Source organism: Astyanax mexicanus, chromosome 23 (genome assembly GCF_023375975.1).
Source record: "Astyanax mexicanus isolate ESR-SI-001 chromosome 23, AstMex3_surface, whole genome shotgun sequence".
Lineage (NCBI taxonomy): Eukaryota > Metazoa > Chordata > Actinopteri > Characiformes > Acestrorhamphidae > Astyanax > Astyanax mexicanus.
The window spans coordinates 6,427,914-6,447,367 of record NC_064430.1 but is presented as its reverse complement, the minus strand read 5'-3'; the positions used below and the strand labels follow the sequence as shown (position 1 = coordinate 6,447,367).

At 38.2% G+C, this 19,454-nt stretch overlaps 1 protein-coding gene across 36 annotated transcripts in view; it reads right to left on the bottom strand.

Moving 5' to 3' along the window:
- Positions 1-19,087, bottom strand: part of itga11a (integrin, alpha 11a) — a 126,625-nt gene extending 107,538 nt beyond the window's left edge. For all 36 annotated transcript variants that reach the window (XR_007429027.1, XR_007429028.1, XR_007429031.1 and 33 more), the window contains exon 1: positions 18,909-19,087. Coding sequence is in view for 1 of the 36 variants with exons in the window: in XM_022667089.2 (XP_022522810.2) it covers positions 18,909-18,957 (49 nt within the window). In the remaining 35 variants the exon portion in view is untranslated. The remainder of the gene's footprint in view (positions 1-18,908) is intronic.
- Positions 19,088-19,454: the final 367 nt, after the last annotated feature.

The window sequence follows — 19,454 nt, the reverse complement described above, 5'->3', positions numbered from 1 at the left end:
AAAAGTATTTAAATTGAATAAAAACTATTAAATTAAACTTAATTTAATCATAGAAATTGGACTATTCATACAAAATAATTGGGGGAATTTTTTAAATGTAAAAAAATATTAGTAACACTTCCTATGGATCCTGTATTTATAGGAGTATATAGAGAGTAACTTTTGGTTACTGTCTTATATTTCAGTTAGTTATGGTTGTGCATTCCTTTTACCACCTAGCAACTGCTTAGCATCATAGCATCATAGCATCATACATCATAGCAGCCACCACAGACACCATAGCAACACCCCTTGCAACCACTTAGGAACTGCTTAGCAACATCATAGCACCCACCCCAGACACCTCAGCAACACCTTAGCAACCACATAGCAACTGCTTAGCAACATCATAGCAACCACCACAGACACCATAGCAACACCCCTTGCAACCACCTAGCAACTGCTTAGCAACATCATAGCAGCCACCACAGACGCCATAGCAACACCCCTTTGCAACTCTTGAGCAAACACCTAGCAAGTTTTTAGCAACAAACTAGTGACTTCTTAGCGAAATCATAGTGACCACCACAGACACCATAGCAAAGCCTAAGCAATCATCGAGCAACTGCTAAGCAACATCATAGTAACCACCACAGACACCATAGCAACACCACTTGCAACCACTTAGGAACTGCTTAGCAACATCATAGCAACCACCCCAGACACCTCAGCAACACCTTACCAACCACCTAGCAACTGCTTAGCAACATCTTAGCAGCCACCACAGACACCATAGCAACACCCCTTGCAACTCTTGAGCAACACCTAGCAAGTCTTTAGCAACCAACTAGCAACTGCTTAGCAACATCATAGTAACCACCACAGACACCATAGCAAAGCCTAAGCAACCACCTAGCAACTGCTTAGCAACCACCTAGCAAGTGCTTAGCAACACCATATTAACCACCATAGATACCATAGCAACGCCTTTGCAGCCACCTTGCAACACCTTACAACCACAAAGAAACTGCTTAGCAACATCATAGTAACCACCATAGATACCATAGCAATGCCTTTGCAGCCACCTAGAAACACCTTACAACTGCATAGCAACTACTTAGCAACACCATAGTAACCACCACAGTTACCAAAGCAATACCTTAGCAACCACCTAGCAATGAGTTAGCAACACCATAGCAAGCACCTAGCAACATTATCAGTAAAGGCAAGTTGTCCAAGTTATCCTAAATCAGTGTGTAAGGCTGGTGGAGGAAAACAGGCCAGGATTCAGGAAAACTGTGATTAAAAAACAGGGTTATTCCACCAAATATTGATTTCTGAACTCTTAAAACTTTATGAATATGAACTTGTTATTTAAAGTCTGAAAGCTATGTATCTTTTTTTGTTATTTCAGCCATTTCTCATTTTCTGCAAATAAATGCTCTAAATGACAATATTTTTATTTGGAATTTGGGAGGAATGTTGTCTGTAGTTTATAAAATAAATCAAAACTGTTCAGAGACCAAGAAAGTAAGTGCTATTGTGGGAAAAATAGTAACAGCTAACAAGCCAATGTAACGTATACCCCTGTGTCAGAGGGGGGTGGAGCTATTTCCTGTCAGAACTACTAAAACAGCCCTGTGGTTGCCATGTCCCAGCATGAAATCCCACTGTGAGCTGGTACGAATGCTCTCATACAGAAGATAAATTTGACCGTTGGTTCACACACTTCTCCTCGGATCTCCTCTCTGACCTCTTTCTCTCTTTCTCTCTCTCTCCTGATTTCTCTCTTTCTCTCTTTCCCTCCTTCCATCCTGCTTCTCTTGCTCTGCCAAGACCAAAGCTGATAACAGCCAGACATATCTGACAAGTCGACATCTCAATGTTTCCTCATATTACTGTTCATCTGGATCAAACTTCACATCCACAGCCCAGATATTAAAATACTGCTGCTTGGAGGCTTCAGACTGAGAATTCTTGATCTGCATCCAGGAATCAGTATCAGGATTTCAGTGTGAAACATAGAAACTTGTGAAATCAATGGTTTGATAATTCAGTATGAAATGATCTTGTTTAGCTTTGCTTTAAAAACAACTTTTCACAAGTGCAGAAATGTATTTTGTTGCATGGTAATATAACATAATACATAGTGTGACTGCATTAAAAAAAATAAAAAATAAAAATAATTAAATGTTAACACTTTGTGATGTCTTGTACTCAGACTAAAATGTAAATTTCAAATTTTAAATGTCAGGGTCCTCAGAATTCTACCAATGAAGTGTGGAAAAGGTACTGTATTTTGAGCTTGTTAATGGTGTAAAAAATAGTGTTTTTTTAATGTATTATGTATTTTAATGTATTTACTTGCATTGTATGCCTGTTGCGAGCATCACCTAAAAAGGCTGTATTTTAATAGAGGCGAAGGTAGGTGGGCTATTTAACAAAAGTTAAATAGCCCACCTACCTTGGTTTTTCCTACCACTGCTTTGCTGACGATACTCAGCTATACCTGTCGTTCTCACCAGATGATCACTCAATCTCTGCACGGATATCACAGTGTCTCTCAGACATATCCGCATGGATGAAGGAACATCACCTCCAACTAAATCTCTCAAAGACTGAACTTCTGGTCATACCAGCAAAACCTTCTATTCAACACAACTTTGCCATAACCATCGACTCTCTCTCTCTCTCACCGACAAAGGTTGCTAGGAACCTGGGTGTCATGGTTGATGACCAGCTTCTCTTCACACACCATGTGGCCTCGGTTGCTCGATCCTGCCGCTTTGCGCTTTACAACATCGACCGTTTCTGACGCAACAGGCCACCCAACTCCTGGTACAAGCTGTGGTAATCTCACGCCTCGACTACTGCAATGCCGTACTAACTGGCCTCTCGGCCTGTGTAGTAAAACCACTACAGATGATTCAGAATGCAGCAGCACGTTTGGTCTTCAACCAGCCAAAACGGGCACATGTCACCCCGCTGCTCATTGAGCTCCACTGGCTACCAGTTGCTGCTCGCATCAAATTCAAAGTGCTTACAATCGCCTACAAGGTGATGACAGAACAGGCTCCTTCCTACCTGCACTCGCTCCTGAAGGCTTACGCTACCTCCCGGCCGCTGCGCTCCTCCAATGAACGTCGCCTCGCTTTACCAAACACTCACACAAAGCAATCCAGACTGTTCTCATACAGAGTTCCCCAATGGTGGAACAAACTACCTTCCACTACCAGATCAGGAGAATCTCTCACTATCTTTAAGAAACTCCTGAAGACAGAGCTCTTCAAAGAGCACCTACTCTCCTAACACCTCTAACTAACTACCTTCTACTACCAGATCAGGAGAACCTCTCACTATCTTTAATAAACTCCTGAAGACAGAGCTCTTCAAAGAGCACCTACTCTCCTAACACCTCTAACTAACTACCTTCTACTACCAGATCAGGAGAATCTCTCACTATCTTTAATAAACTCCTGAAGACAGAGCTCTTCAAAGAGCACCTACTCTCCTAACACCTCTAACTAACTACCTTCTACTACCAGATCAGGAGAATCTCTCACTATCTTTAAGAAACTCCTGAAGACAGAGCTCTTCAAAGAGCACTTACTCTCCTAACACCTCTAACACACTAACTACTTCTAACCTCATCTCCTTCTTCCTCTTCTCTACTCCTCTATCCCATTATTTCCCTCTGACCTCCTTAAGGCCCTATCTATAGATGCTTTATTTTTAACTTCTATTATTTTTGTACTTAACCTCTTCTATTATTTGAAGGTCTGCATTTCCAAAAAAAGATACTGTCTTTTTGGTGTATTTTGTAGTGATAAGACCTTATTAAATTATCTTTATTGATGTGTAAAAATAGTTTCTGCAGGAGAAGTGTGAGCAGCTTCACCCCCAACTCGGCTATGCACACGGCTACCGTAATACGTTTTTTAAAAAGGTTTATACACCCTAAATGGTTTGGATTAAATCCATTTGATATTGCATAAGAAAAGATTGCATAAAAAACAAGATGGAATATAACTTGATATACTATTGAACCTTATTTTCCAGCATTACCCAAAAGAGAGCTGTAAAACAGGTCGATCCCAAAACCTCCAAATTGTTACATAACAGTCCCGACTCATTATAGAGTACTTATGCCTCCAAAATATACATACACCTAGCCCATTAATGAAAAGTCTAGTCAAAGCTTGTTTAGGAAAATATGGTGTTGTTGATACTGGAGAGCAGCTCATCACCACAAGACTCTATTAGTAATGGTAGCAATGAAACTATGAGTTGCTGGGTTATTGGAACTAGATCTTATGATTGTGGCTTTTCCTGCAGAAAGGATAGCTCAAACTCACTCCTAAACAAAAGTCAAGAAAGGGAGAATCAGGCATCCATGCTAGGCTAAAAGCTAACATTTGCTAATTCTAGCAAACATACCGGACTAACTCGAATGACCACCAAACTGGAGCTAAACACACATCAGAGGAAACAGTACCAGAAATCCAAACCAGAGAAAGTGAGTGGAGGCAAGGCTAAAAGCTAACCAAGCTACAATCTCTTTAGCTTGATAAAAGCATATCAAACCAGGGACACACTTACAGCTATTACAGTCTTTTTGTTGTGTTAAAACTGTGTTAAAACTATGCTTTAATATGTGGGTTCTGCAAGCTGTTGCTGGAGCCATAAACCAGCCAGTAAAAGCAGAGTTTATCATGTTTTTCTCATTAGCTGTCTATAAAAGAAACCCTGCGCAGAATTCAGCTCGAGAGAAGCTTTCTTGGGGATTTCTTTTTGTTTCCTTTTCCTTTTTTCTGCTTTTACTAGCTGGCAATGGGACCAATTGTCTAAGCTGGGCTTTAATAATCAAGGTTGTTGCTGCTAAGCTAGCTGGCTAACTAGCTGGTTAGCTTTTCACCAGATTGGTCACTTTGATTATGCTTGTAGACCTAATAATTAATGAACAGACCTAAATTAAAACATACCCTTTGTTGGGCATGAGCTAAACGGCTCTATTAGCTTAACCTCGTTGAGTAGCTTAAGCTGATTATGTTGTTTTTCTTTATCAGGGAAACCAGAATATGTAATTATGACGCAAAATTACAGGGTTGTAAAAAAGGTAGCTTGTTAAATGTCGTCTGAGCATTTTCTGTCCCAAATAAAGTAACATACCTACAATTTCTAGGGTGAATAAAGAGTGATTGGGACAGTTTTAGAGCTTTTATAGTCAGCTGGATGATATGATACAAATATTTATCGCAAATGTTTTGATACACAGACGAAATGCATCAATGCTATTCAAATACTCTTTCATGCAGAGAACAGTGATTTTATTCATTTTTGCTTCACTATATCACCAATTAAACTGGGATTTTTTACACATTTATTATTAAAACGTCAGTTGGGTTTTCTTTGAGCACTTATAATATCCTTGATATGCTAAAAAAAATTACATTGTCCTTATGATATGACAATTCATCACAGTACAATAAACAATAAATATTGTCCAATACACACAGTACAACTTTGGAAAAAATAAGAGATATAAGAGACCCCTTAAAGATGATGAGTTTCTTTGATTTTACCGAATTAAAAAAAAATCTCTGGAATATAACCAAGAGGAAGACGGATGATCACATGCCATCAAACCAAGCTGGACTGCTTGACTTTTTGCAGCAGGAGTAAATGCACAAAGTTATCCAAAAGCAGTGTGTAAGACTGGTGGAGGAGAACATGATGCCAAGAAAAACTGTGATTAAAAAAACAGGCTTATTGCAACGAATATTGATTTCCGAACTCTTAAAACTTCTTTATGAATATGAACTTGTTTTCTTTGCGTTATTTGAGGTCTGGAAGTTCTTAAGCTTTTTTGTTATTTCGGCTTTTCTCTTTTTTTTTTACAAAAAATGTTTGGAAACGTAGTTTATAGAATAAAACAGCGATGTTCATTTTACTTAAACATATACCTATAAATAACAATATCAGAGAAACTGATTCAGAAACTGAAGTGCTCTCTTACTTCTTTCCAGAACTATAAATCTCTTTCAGTCTTTTGCACCCTTTAAATACTGTCACTTCTTGATAAAGAGCTCTGAATCTCATAGATCATGACGTGACTGTATACAATGTCCATCTTGTGTGTTAGAAATCAGTCAAAGCCCCCAGTATAAAAGCCCTGCCAGGCGTGCAGCAGATGAATTGGACCACATACTATCCTCCACTGCTCCTAGTCCCTCACTGTTATGACAGTTTGACTTGGTTATATAAGCTGATCCCCATGTACGTAAAAACACCAGATCACTCAGTCCAGCCACGCTATGAATGCCATTTATCTAAATATTGACACGTCGTCTCAGATTCCCTGCTCTGATCTTTTTTCAGCTGGAATATTCTCTGAAGGGACCGTGTTTACACTGTCGCATTCTTTCAGCTCATTCCATCATTTCCTATACTTTATAACTCTGCTCAAACTTGCATTTATTACTGTGCATGCAAACAGTAGGCTATTCATACCCTGTGAAAGTTAATACCTTGCATTCTGTAGGTGTCAACCAAAATTATGGTGCACTACACTGTAGTTTTTGGTTACCTCCACTAAAAATAAGCTTCTGGTTTTATATAGTCACCCAGACCAGGAATTGAACCCACATGATGTGGTAGCTCATAAGCAGGCAGTGGTGCTACTGCACCACACCAACCATGCTTCTCCCAACACACTCATTACTACCCCTATCACTAGTAATGCCCCCAACACTAAGAGGGTAAAAGTAGCACATACTTTTTTATAATACAAATGAAATCAGACCCTTTCGAACTGCTGCTAGACAGCCAACGCACTCTGAGGAAAGCGTCAGAGCCCCAGTTTCTATACATCAGCCAACAGATGCCTGTGCTGACCAACATCACATTAGAAGTGATGTGGGGAGAGAACGCCCCACCATCTACCCGCCCAGAGAGAACAAGACAAAGTGCGCTCTCTCAGACTCCGGCTGCTGATGTGACCAGCATTATTAGAGCAGAAAATAAGACTGAAAAATGACTGAAATATACAAAAATGATGCAGAGCTTTCAGACCCCAAATAATGTGAAGAAAGAAAACAAGTTTATATTTATAAAGTATTAAAAGTTGAGAAATCAATATTTGGTGGAATAACCCTGGTTTTTATTAGCAGTTTTCATGCATCTTGGCATCATGTTCTCCTCCACCAGTCTTACACACTGCTTTTGGATAACTTATTGCTGCTTTACTCCTGGCGCAAAAATTCAAGCAGTTCAGCTTGCTTTGGTGGCTTGTGATTATTTGTCTATATTATTTGATTATATTCCAGAGGTCTTCAATTTGGTAAAACCAAAGAAACTGGTCTCTTATTTTTTTCCAGAGCTGTATACAAAAATAAATAAATAATTAAACAAAACAGAAACAGAAATACTTTGCATGACTCAACAACTGAGCATCAGTCGACCAATTCAACAGAAAAAAGCCTAACAGATCAATTAAGCAGAAAGAATGTCTCTAATAAACCGACAATAATGCCATTGTTAACCACACTCGAAATGATTTTGCCGGCTCAGTTAAATCGCTCTACTTCTCCCCAACATATGTTTTATCATTACTGGAGGCTGGCAGCGTTCCCACAGTTCAGAGCTTGTGAGCTTGTTACAGAAACCATTCCAGATACCATCGGAGAGCAGCTCTTTTATTTCACTGCAACAAAAGGAAACTTGGGGAAAGAGAGAGGAGAGAGAGCAGAGGCCCCAGTTTCCATCTGAAACCCGAACGTGGCGGAGCCATTTAATACTCCCAGTAATATCAGCAGCTCCTGAAGCCGACCCCAGCCTTTGCCTGGGTTTCCTGTGTACGGATCCCTCTGCCCAGATAAATAAACCTCAGCACGGTGGCTGCTGGCCCCGGGAGCTGCGTGTCCAGGCCTGGGCCTGCGCTGCCTTTGGCCTGGAGTCAAGCTCCATAAGCTCCACCACAACTACGCTGACACACAAGCACCTTCAGGATCCAGGGAGGACAGTGGTGAAGCGCCTAGCCAGGGATGGAGTCAAGACTGGAGCATGGAAGGCAATGACTGGATCATGACCTCCATTACAATTCAAATCCACCGCCTCACATCCAGGTCATGGAAGAACTTGAACCAGAAATGCTGACAGTTTGGGATCTGGGAGAGTTTTCTGGGATAGATGTCTTACAAACATCAGCGTCAAAACGTAGAATCTGGTTTATTTATCTGAGTAAGATGTCCTACTTTAAGATGGACCCCAAGTCAAGCTCTGTATAAGGTCAATAGAGGACCTCAAAGAAGAAGAAAAAACTAACATCAGTAAGTGGAACAATTGAATCAACCCCACTATCAACCATCACATTCCCCGGAGACACAGGGCCAGGCTTTAAAACTCAATCAACCCAAGAAGCGCCGGGTCCAAATTCGAACCAGATGACCCGAAGTCTTGGCGCATCTCCTTTAACGAAGCCTTTTAAAGATCCAAAGATTCAAGACAGTCAGATGAAAATTCTGACTACTCCTCAATCCCTCAATCATTCATTCCTCTTTTAGACCAAATCTTCACCACTGAAAAACAACATAGACTTACCCACACTTTAAACTTAACACCACCACCACCATAATATGGGGTTTTGGATTTGCCTGTCTTAAAGACGCTTGTCTGCAAGCATGGACAATTCTTGCCAAACGTTGCTGCACTGGTGCTACACTTCTGCTGTGGGTGGTAATGCCTTACAAGAGGTTTTTTTAGGTACACACAAGACTCTGTGGACTGAGGAATGTTTAAACTTCTAAAACAAAAATATGTCCCTTCCTTATTGTACCCTCTCAGGGTATCCTTGCCTTGGATCGTGCAACCCAATCAACCCAACACAATGCTAGACTTCGAAAAGCCCTGGCCAAAGTCCTGGCCTATCTCACAATTATGTCTTAAGAGACTGACTGACTTTCTTAAACCAAAGATTCAAGACATTCTGACAGAAAATCAGACCACTTCTTAATCCCAGATGATTCATTCCCCTTGTGGACCAAATTTTCACCACTAAAAACAACCAAGACTAACCCAAACTCCAAATTCAACACCACCACCGTAATACGGGGTCTTACCAGCATACAAGCAGTTTTGTCTGAGAGTTTGTTCTGGTCTTCTGTCTCACTATGACCTCCACAGTTCCCCTGAACTGCCATTTCTTGAATAACAGTCCATACTTAAAAACCTTGGAACTCAAAGAATGCTGCACTGATTGGCAAGATTGATGTGTAGGGCTTCCTGCATTGAATGTGGATGCGATTTCTGCCAGACGTTTCTTGTCTGGCGCCACTATCTGTCACCATCATGCCCCTATTTTACTTCAACCAATTGAATCAACCTAATTAGCATCCCATCAGACTTTAAAACGTAATCATTCCAACCAATCCTTGTCTGTCTTAAATCAACGATTTAAGACCTCAATTCCTTAATTCTAGACCATTCATTCCACTTGTGGACCAAATTTTTCATTTGTCATTATCAGAATAAGCTGATAAGTTGTTGTCCCAAGTCGACCACTTAAACCAACAAGATAAACCACTTAAAACTGTTTTAAACTGCATTAGGTGAAGGTTAATGTTCCTCTATATGTGTATTAACATGTTATAATCATTCAGAGTAAATAATATTATACAAAATAGTAACAAAAATATATTGTTTAAGTGTTTATAGTATGAAATCACTATGTTGTGCACAAAAGGCATATTATAGTGATTTTGACCCCACTAACATACTGTATACCAAAGGCCCAACAAACCAAACAATCCAATCATCAAACCCAACATCACCAGCTTGTGTTTTCAGCTTTAACACCAAACCACAGGCTTCCCAGTTCACAGCTGTAGGCTTGAGTTTCCACCATATGTGATGGGTAGAACACCTCCATACATCTGCTCACCCCTCAGTCATCCCTCTCCTCCTTCGCAAATATTTACGTGAGGAGCAGCTCGGATGCTAATGAGGCCCACCGCTGCCCACTGGCTAGGATTAAGGGCCTGCAGATTCGCCCCTAATAAACTCCACATGCCGGAAATGCATCTCCCTGACCGCTGCTTTGAAATGCCATTCCACCCCAGCAGAAGTGGTGTGTACTGTACACAGTGCAGAATAATATTATACATACAACTTCAGTCCAGAGATTTTATAAAACAATGGCAACCAAAACAGCTCAAACCCAAATCAAACCACGTCAAGTTTCCTGCTGTGCGCTGTTTCTTCACAGTGTGGAAAACCCATCAGAGCTCTGTTGAGAGATGCTTTGCAGGGGGGGGGGGGGGATGGATGGGGGTCTGTGGCACTAAAGCATGTGTGTTTCCAAAGAGAAAGAGCTGGAAGGCATTTGGCAAAAACAGCAAGATATCAGCCTGAACTGAACACTGTTTGCAAAACCATGGAGTTCCTCAGTCAAACAACATAACAGCAAGGTCATGTAGGCCGCAAGAGTATAAAAAAATTATATCAAAATATATCAGTATATCGATGTATAACAATACTGTACTGATTTGAAAATACACATCATTGATGCATGTTAAGATTGGTGTCAGAAGTGGTTCATTTAGTGTTGTGACAATAGTGCAATAGTTTACTTTGGACAAAAAGTAAGAGTAACACTTTCTATAAATGTCATGTCTATTAGACTATATAAACATATTCATAACACACTATAATGCATTTTTAAAGCACTATAAAAGGCTATAAAACACATTTGCATTACATGAACTCTAATCATAATGCATCATTAGCTATGTTTATAAGATACTTCAATACTATTTCAATACTAAGAAAGTAAGTAATTACTTTTAAACACTCATTTATTATGCTTATATTAAACATCATAATAGCTTAGATTAAATTAATTTATAATCTATGATAATGTGTCATTTCTCACCACCATGGGAATACACAGTATTACTAGTGAGAGAAATACCTATTAATATAGGTATTTTAACCCTGATGTGTAACATATTACAAGCACAGCTTATGATGCATTATAATCACAATTCATAATGCATAATCAACGTGGCTATAATGTCAATTTTATAAATGTTTGCAAAGTCTTGAAAAAGTCTTGTTATTTTATAATAATAAAGGCATTATAATGAGTATGTCTATAGTTTGATAGACACAACATTCATAGAAAGTGTTACCTTTTATTTAAACTACAATTTTAAAGTAAATATTTTATTTAAATTTTATGAATATGATAGCGATGATTTAAACATCAAAAGTCAAAACATTAATTTATATATACATATATGTCCCCTTGCTTACAGTATCGTAATATGCTCATCTGAGCTCAGGGGAACTGTGGAAGCCAAATTAATATTAAATATAATTGTCCTGTTTCCATGGTGATGTGGGCATTGGGTTTAACATTTGTTCATCCACATTGTCACATGTGAACAACATAGAAATACATCATAGAAAGTTAAAGTAGCACCCAATGGTGACCAAGACCTGCAATCTTTGTCTATAATTGTCTTTGCAAACATACAAGTGACTTTCAATGGACTACAATGGCTATTCCAAAAGCTGTAGTTCACCCTCTAAATTCTATAAAATAATCTTGGATGTCATATGGTGGTATGATTTTCCTGTTTTTTCAGCATATAAGAACTTCTCTCTGAGAATCTTTCTGGTCCTTCAATCTTATGTTGACTTTCACAGTTCCCCTGAACTGCCATTTCTTTGCAACAGTCTACACTATGAAAACCACAAGCTAAAACATTTAATGTCATTGCCCTCGTTGCCCTCTCCAACCTTGTAGATATCACATACATTTATGATCAGAGCTTTAGACAATTGCTAAGAGGTTACCCTATGGTTGATGAGTGTTAGAAGAAGCTTGAAAGCTTTTAAAGATTGAGATTTGATTTTAATCAAGGTGCACCACTTTGTCAAAGTGTTGTCTGAGCTTTTGCAATGCTTAGTGTCCAGTCCACATTCATTTGGAGGCATAATCTGCCTTAAACTAAAGTGGCAGACATGTGTTTCAATAATAACACTGTTAGGAAGCATCATTTCTGTTTAATGGGACTTAACAATGGATGCAAATGGACCTAGCCAAGAGCATCCTATCGCATCAAACTTCTAGGGAAGTTGCTAATGGGCTAAAAGTAAAGTAATGATTTTTTAATACATACAGTACTCAGACAGATCAGGTTTTCCCTGCTGAGAAACAGCAGAATAAACAGAATGACCAGTTGACCAAGTTGGTTGAGCTGGTTAAGCTGAATAACTAGCTTTACCTTAACCTGCATTTGGTATGTTTTGTATTGAGTTTAATAGTTTGGATAGTCTACAATCAATCAGTATGACCAAGCATCTCCAACTAAATGAAAAATATCACATGATTGGGCATATGTTGGTCTGAATGGCCATCTTTGGCCATTTTCTATTCACCTTGACAATCAAAGACCAGTTTAGACTCTTTGAAACCAGCTACCACCAAAAAATCTGGTCTCGAGCTGGATTTTTCAGCAGTGCCATCACTCTATCACTACAGTTTCTCCATTAACCTAAATGTAATTTTATAGATACGTTATTTGATGCTTATGGAGTCCCTATGAAAATAACCTTCAGATGAGGTCTTCCCAAAGCAATGTGCTCCTTCTCTCCTGAGAAAACATCTGAGCAAAATGTGAAAATCTAATTTATGTGGCTCAGTCCAGCCCTCTCCAACTCAAGCCCCTCAGGCCAGCACATTGGGAGCAGACTGAGAAACATAGACTTGTATTTAAAGCCTTGAGTACACTACACTACTGTTAAAGTAGTATCAGATTCTAAACTTGCTGGGTATCTTGCTATTTTTCTTGATTTCTATTGGGGATAACTAGCTAGGTATCATACACTACATGATAAATCAAGCTGAACATGCCCCCAAAATGAATGCCTCAATTGAAAGGAGAACTCTGGTGTAAAATTGACTTTTGATGCAGTAAAACATGATAAAAAGTACGTATCTTTGATGAATAGCATCTCTCCGTTCTCCCACAGCGTTCAGAGATCCAGAAATTTGAACAGTTTGTCCAAATACCCTTCAGACTGAATAAATCGCTTTTTCCACCGTTATCCAGCTCAAAGTAGCTCCACACCTCCTTGCTAAAATCCGGAGAGCTCTGACATTTAAAACGAGGCATTAATAACCTAAAAAGTGTACAAGAAGCTTCTTAAAAACCACTGTTTACGTCCTATTTACATTTTTATTTCAGTGATGGCGGCACACGGAGCTGTAGCTAGCCTTATAGGATGTAAACAGTGGTTTTTAATAAGCTTCTTGTGCATTTTTTTTTAAGTTATTAAAGCCTCGTTTTCAATGTCAGAGCTCTCCGGATTCTACCAATAAGGTGTGGAGCTACTTTGAGCTGGATAACGGCGGAACAAGTGATTTATCTGCAGGAACAAAATATGCCCCGATACAGCCGTTATAAAGAGTGCTGGGCAAAAAGCACAAAATTACTGGATCTGAGAAAGCTGTAGGAAAGCTGTTTTTTTTTATTTATTTGAAATCTTCTACAGGACACTTGAAGAAGCTGCTTGTTTTCTCTCTTTGCTCCACTTAAAATTTTTTAAGCCAGATTAGTAACAGTAATCAATAGGGGTGTGACGAGATCTCGTGGCACGAGATCTCGCGAGATTAAAACAGACGATATTTCTCGTCAGGCTTAAACCTGTCTCGCGGGGCAAAAAAACAGTTAAGTGTGGACTTTTTAAAAGGGATCTGGCAACCCAGTAGCGATAGCAGCGAGTGTGGTCTTCTGCTACTTTTAAGTTGTATGTCTGGCTGCATTTTGGCTGCAGTGGAAACAATAAACGGTAACAGAGTGACCAACAAGATACAAACCATATATAAATACAGTAAATAAATCCTACACGTGACTGTTTCATAGACAGCTGTACTAATCCCTTAGCTCTGCACTGTATTTAAAAACATGTTCTGTCTCTGTTTGTACTACAAGCATAGTCTTAAGACTGGTTATGGTTATGCAGAGTTAAATAACAAGAGATTTAGGAGAAAAAAAACACAAACCATAGTCTTAATATGACTGGTTGTGGTTTGCACTTATTGTTTGCACTATATAAGACCTAGAAAAATTTTATTTTTTATTCTTATTCTTATTTCTATTTCTTATAGAATCGATGTGTGAGAGAAAACAGTCTGTTAAGTTTGAGTTATATGATTTTGTCAAATAAAACTCTAGTTTTCAAGCCATTTTTAATTTTTGACGTTTTCTTTAAAATTTTATTTTTAAATCTCGTCTCGTCTCGTTCTCGTGAACCCAATATCGTGTCTCGTCTCGTCTCGTGATATTAGTGTCTCGTCACACCCCTTGTAATCAACCAAAATGCTGCATGCTGATATGAAAACAGACGTAAAAATTTGACAAACATAATGAAACTAAGTGTTTGGAGGACATGAACTGTTTGGTTTGTATTCAGAAAAATATAGAATTTAAAATGTTAAATGAAGTTCAGGAAAGAGACAATTTTATTATTTTATTAATTATATTTTGACATAAGCAGATTTACTTAAATATTTTTTTTATTTTTCTATTACAATTACAATTATGCTTTTCAATTTTTTATGTAACAGTTAAATAGAAAGCCTCAAGATTTAGTGGTGTTTATTTATTACACCATTATTAGTAAAACCCATTTTTGTTATAGGAGGCAGTTCAGGTGTTCCAAAAACACGTGTTAAGTAAATGGTGGTGGTGGACCTGAAGAAACCCAAGTATTAAGTAAAAGTTTCTAGGCCAGCAGTGCTCAGCCTGGATGCAGCTGGATGACAAGCAGCTGATGGAGACCAAACCTGATTAGGCCACATGGCAAGTTTTCCCACACACTTCTCTCTCTCCTTGAACACACACCATTCACACACACTCAAAACGCCTTCAGACTTGCACTGATTTCAACCCATTACTCATCAACCACTTCAGAAGCTCTCTCTGTCCCTTATCTGACCCATCTTTCAGGCTGTCTGTCCAGCTGTTTGTCTCTCTCACCAGCAGATTTGTCGACTCCGCTGGACGAGAGGCCAGGACTCCCAGCCAGCAGCCCAATTCCTCTGACGACACAAATATTTACACAACATCTAAACTCCCTTCTCAAGCCTAAATGGCCAAATGGAATCCAGCAGAAGCAGCAGGAGGAGCAGGAGGAGCAGGAGGAAGTATCAGCACTAGATAAAGTCTAGCTCTTCTCCAGACATCTCTCACAGATAAGGATGCTGATGAATGCAGCTGAAAATCCAGCTTTTTTAGGAGAATGGATATCATTCCTTTTGGACTTGTTAGCGTAGATTAGATTCCAGTCCTGCAGACGGTTCACTGACCCGTATGTCAGAGAGGGAATTGGGAAAAAAAAAACTGGCACAGAGTGAACTTAAATAACCTCGATTTTTTTTTCGAAAAAAAAAAAAATTAGAATGAGACGTTTCAGATCTTGACGTCTAACTTCTGCAGCCTGACCCAATAACTCAGTTAATAAAAACTGTTTACGAACTCTAAACTCTTACGAAACTTATAACGATGCTTCAAATGCTGATTCTGACCAATGCCATAGAAGAAGACAAGGAATCAGAAGAAGAAGAATATGAAGAAGATACTCTTTTGGTTCCAAAAAGAACCATTTCTGGGTACCACTTTAAAATAAGACTACCTTTATAAAGGGTTTATAAATGGTTTACAATTAGTTTATTAATGGTTAGTAATTAGGTTGTAAATGCCTTAAAATCATTAGTAATCAGTTCTAACACATACGTAGAAAGGACAGCAATGAATCCAAAGCCATCTATATTGTTGCCTTTTCTACGTATGTGTTATAACTGATTATTAATGATTTTAAGGCATTTACAACCTAATAAGTAACCATTAATAAACTAATTGTAAACCATTTATAAACCCTTTATAAGGTAGTCTTATTTTAAAGTGGTACCCATTTCTGTAGTAGAAAGAGATGTATAAGAGTTAAGAACCCATTTGAAGGTCTTAAAGATCTTTTGTCCATGTTCACATTACAGTAAAGAGCCTAAAATCTGATATTTTGCCTTGATGAGACACAGAACTGATTTCAAAATCAGATTTGTGTCACCTTATTTATGTTCCCACAGAACTACTAGTGGTCTAGTAGTACATTTTCTTACCCAATCTTTTTAAGTTAATCTACACCGCCTGGTCAAAAAAGGGTCACACAATCTAGTATTTTCTATTATTTAATTGGAGTTCTTCATCAGATGAGCTGGCCTCCACAGTCACCGGACCTGAACCCAATCCAGATGGTTTGGGGTGAGCTGGAGCACAGAGTGAAGAAAGCAAAGAGCCAACAAGTGCTAATAAACACCTCTGGGAACTCCTTCCTTCAAGACTGTTGGAAAACCATTTCATTTCAGGTGACCACCTCTTGAAGCTCACTGAGAGAATGATGCAAAGATTGTGCAAAGCAGTAATCAGAGCAAAGGGTGGCTATTTAGAAGAAACGAGAATATAAAACATGTTTTCAGTTATTTTACCTCTTTTTTGTGTTCATTCATAGTTTTGATGTGTTTAGTGAGAGTCTACAATGTAAAAAGTCATGAAAATAAAGAAAACACATTGAAAAAGAGAAGGTATATATATATATATATATATATATATATATATATATATATATATATATATATATGAATGTGAATGATGACCATCAATATATCTACTGTAAATCTGATCTGTGTAAAAACATTTGAATTATATAATAATGAGACTTGCAATATGAATGTAGCCTTAGACGACCTACCACAAGGCATTCCAATGGTTTTTCACACTTATACGTTACTAAAATGTTACTAAAATTAAAAGTAAAAGTGGTACCTTGTGTAGTACTTTTACTATTTTAAGAATCCAGAATGAACTAATGCATTATGTGACAGCAGGGTACATTTAAATAAGGCTTTTCCTAAAAGCCTCAGGGTAACAGTCAGCTGCCAGACTCTCTCTCTCTCTCTCTCTCTCTCTCTCTCTCTCTTTCTGTGTCTATACGCACTGCTGTGATGGTAATTTCACTGATAATTGAAGCAGACTGTGGCAGGGGACCAGCACTTCTCCAGACACTGGAAAGTATGAACACTTAGCAAGAAATCAGATAATGTCACGTTCCATTTCAGAGCACGACAGACAAGAGAATCAAACGACAGGTCTAACCAACTCAGCATCCTCCATCTGCCATGGAAGAACTGTTTTTAAGTTTCCAACAAGGGAAAGTTTATAGTAATCGTCCTGCACTTCCAATTCTAATACTGAGAAAACATAGAAAGACAATCCCAAGTTTATGTTCAGACTGCATGTCCAATTCTGTGTTTATTTTTGCCATATCTGAATATGTTTACTTTTATGTTATATTTAATTCTTTATTTTTATTCTCTTCTATCTATCTATCTGCTCTACAGAAAGACTGAGGAGATCTTTTGTCCCGAGAGCCATCAGTATTTTCCCCTCTTCTTGATCTACCCAGATTGATTTTTGATTGTACAAACCAAATCAAATCTGATTGTTGATGATTTTTGCCATTCAAATCCAAACCACATTTGGAGTTGGTTTGAATTCTTAGTCTAAACACTCAAATCGGATTTTACTGTGTAATATGGCAGAGAGTCATCTCAACAGATTTGACTTGAGAAACAAATCCAGTTTGCCTGCAGCCTTTTGCTCTGTTTACATAACAGGTCTGATCTGATTCAAATCAGATTTTGTTTGTCTTAATCACAGAACTGATTTTGTTGAAGGCTGTGCATATGCATCATATCTGAAAATTTTCAAATGAGATTTAATTCACTTTGGCTGTGTTCACATTACCAGTTTGAAATGACTCAAATCAGATCATTTGCCTTCATTTTACAGAGATCAGATTTTTTTTTCAAGGCTGTGTAGACATGTAAAATTGGATTTGAATCATTTTGGCAGTGTTCACATTTCCAGGCTGATCTGATTCAAATCAGTTGTTTCTGCCTTAATCAAATAATTGATTATTTTGTTCAAGGTTTGATGTGGATTGAAATACAATTATATACATCAGATTAGTAGAGATGAGTATCAGTCTGGACACTCTGGACATTCAATTTTTTTTGCCTTAATTTTACATTTTTAATGATTTTGTTTAAGGTTAGAAGTGGGTTGAAATACAATTATAATCAAGTCAGATTATTTGCCTCAATTTAACAGAGAACTGATGTTTTCCCCCAGATTGTGCAGACATTTGGCTGAGTTCATAGGCTGATCTGAATTAAATCTCAAATGATTTTGTTCAAGGCTGTGTTGTAACTGACAATATCTAATTTCTTTTTCAAGGCTGTGTAGACATGTGAAATTGGATCATTTAAAATCAGATTTGAGTCCCTTTGGCTGTGTTTATATTACCAGGCTGATCTGATTCAAATTATTTGTTTTTGCCTTAATGACAGATATGGTCAGATATCAGATTTAAGTGACTTTGGCTGTGTTTAGACTGCCTGCATGAATCCACATCTGTCTTAACTGACACTTCTGATAGTGTGAACAGTTGAAAACCACATATTTAAATTTATGCAAACTGGATACAAACCACAATTGATTTTAGGTGGTTTGAAATGTGATTATAATCAGATTTGTACAGATGAGTGTCACTCTGAACTTTGAAATCTGATCTGTTGGCTGAATGTGAAACAGATCCAATTTGCCTGCAGTGTGAAAACAAAGAATCCCAAAAAATACAGAGAGAATTGCATTACATTCCTAGATAATCACGGCCATGTAATTAATAATAAAACAAATGCAAGAAATCAACAATTATAAATACAGTTACAGTCTGAAAGAGGCATATTCCATATATTCATATATATATATATATACACACATAAGTACACATATATGATCACTCACCTGGCAGCATGCAGAGGATCCAGAGCAGCAGAGTGCAGTAGTACTCCATGTGTGCGTGTGTGTGCGTCAGTATGAGTGTGTATGTGTGTTAGTGTGTGAGTGTGTGTGTCGGTGTGTGAGGGCACAGTGTCCGTCAGTGTGTTCTCCTGAACTTCAGGGCCTGATTGACTCCAGTGCTGCTGAAACACTCAGTATATCTGAGGGAAGGAGGAGGAGACTGTGGCTGAACTGAGAGGAGGTGCAGTCTCCGTCAGCAGTCCTCCAGCCCGTCTCTTTCACTCCTTTTCACTCTCTTTCACTCTTTTCACTCATTTTCTCTCACTTTCTCACCCCTGTCTCTTCTTCATTATGGTAACATTACTCCACACACTCCTAAAACTCCTAAAATCAAGGTTCTACAAACGTTTTTTTTTTTTTTTTTTTTTTTTTTCACACAATTCCAACACAAAACCATTTAAATTGCTGTTTCCAAAAAGAACTATGAACTTTTGTAGTTACTGAGTTACAAACAGTGATCAAGCATCAAGCATAACATTATGACCACCT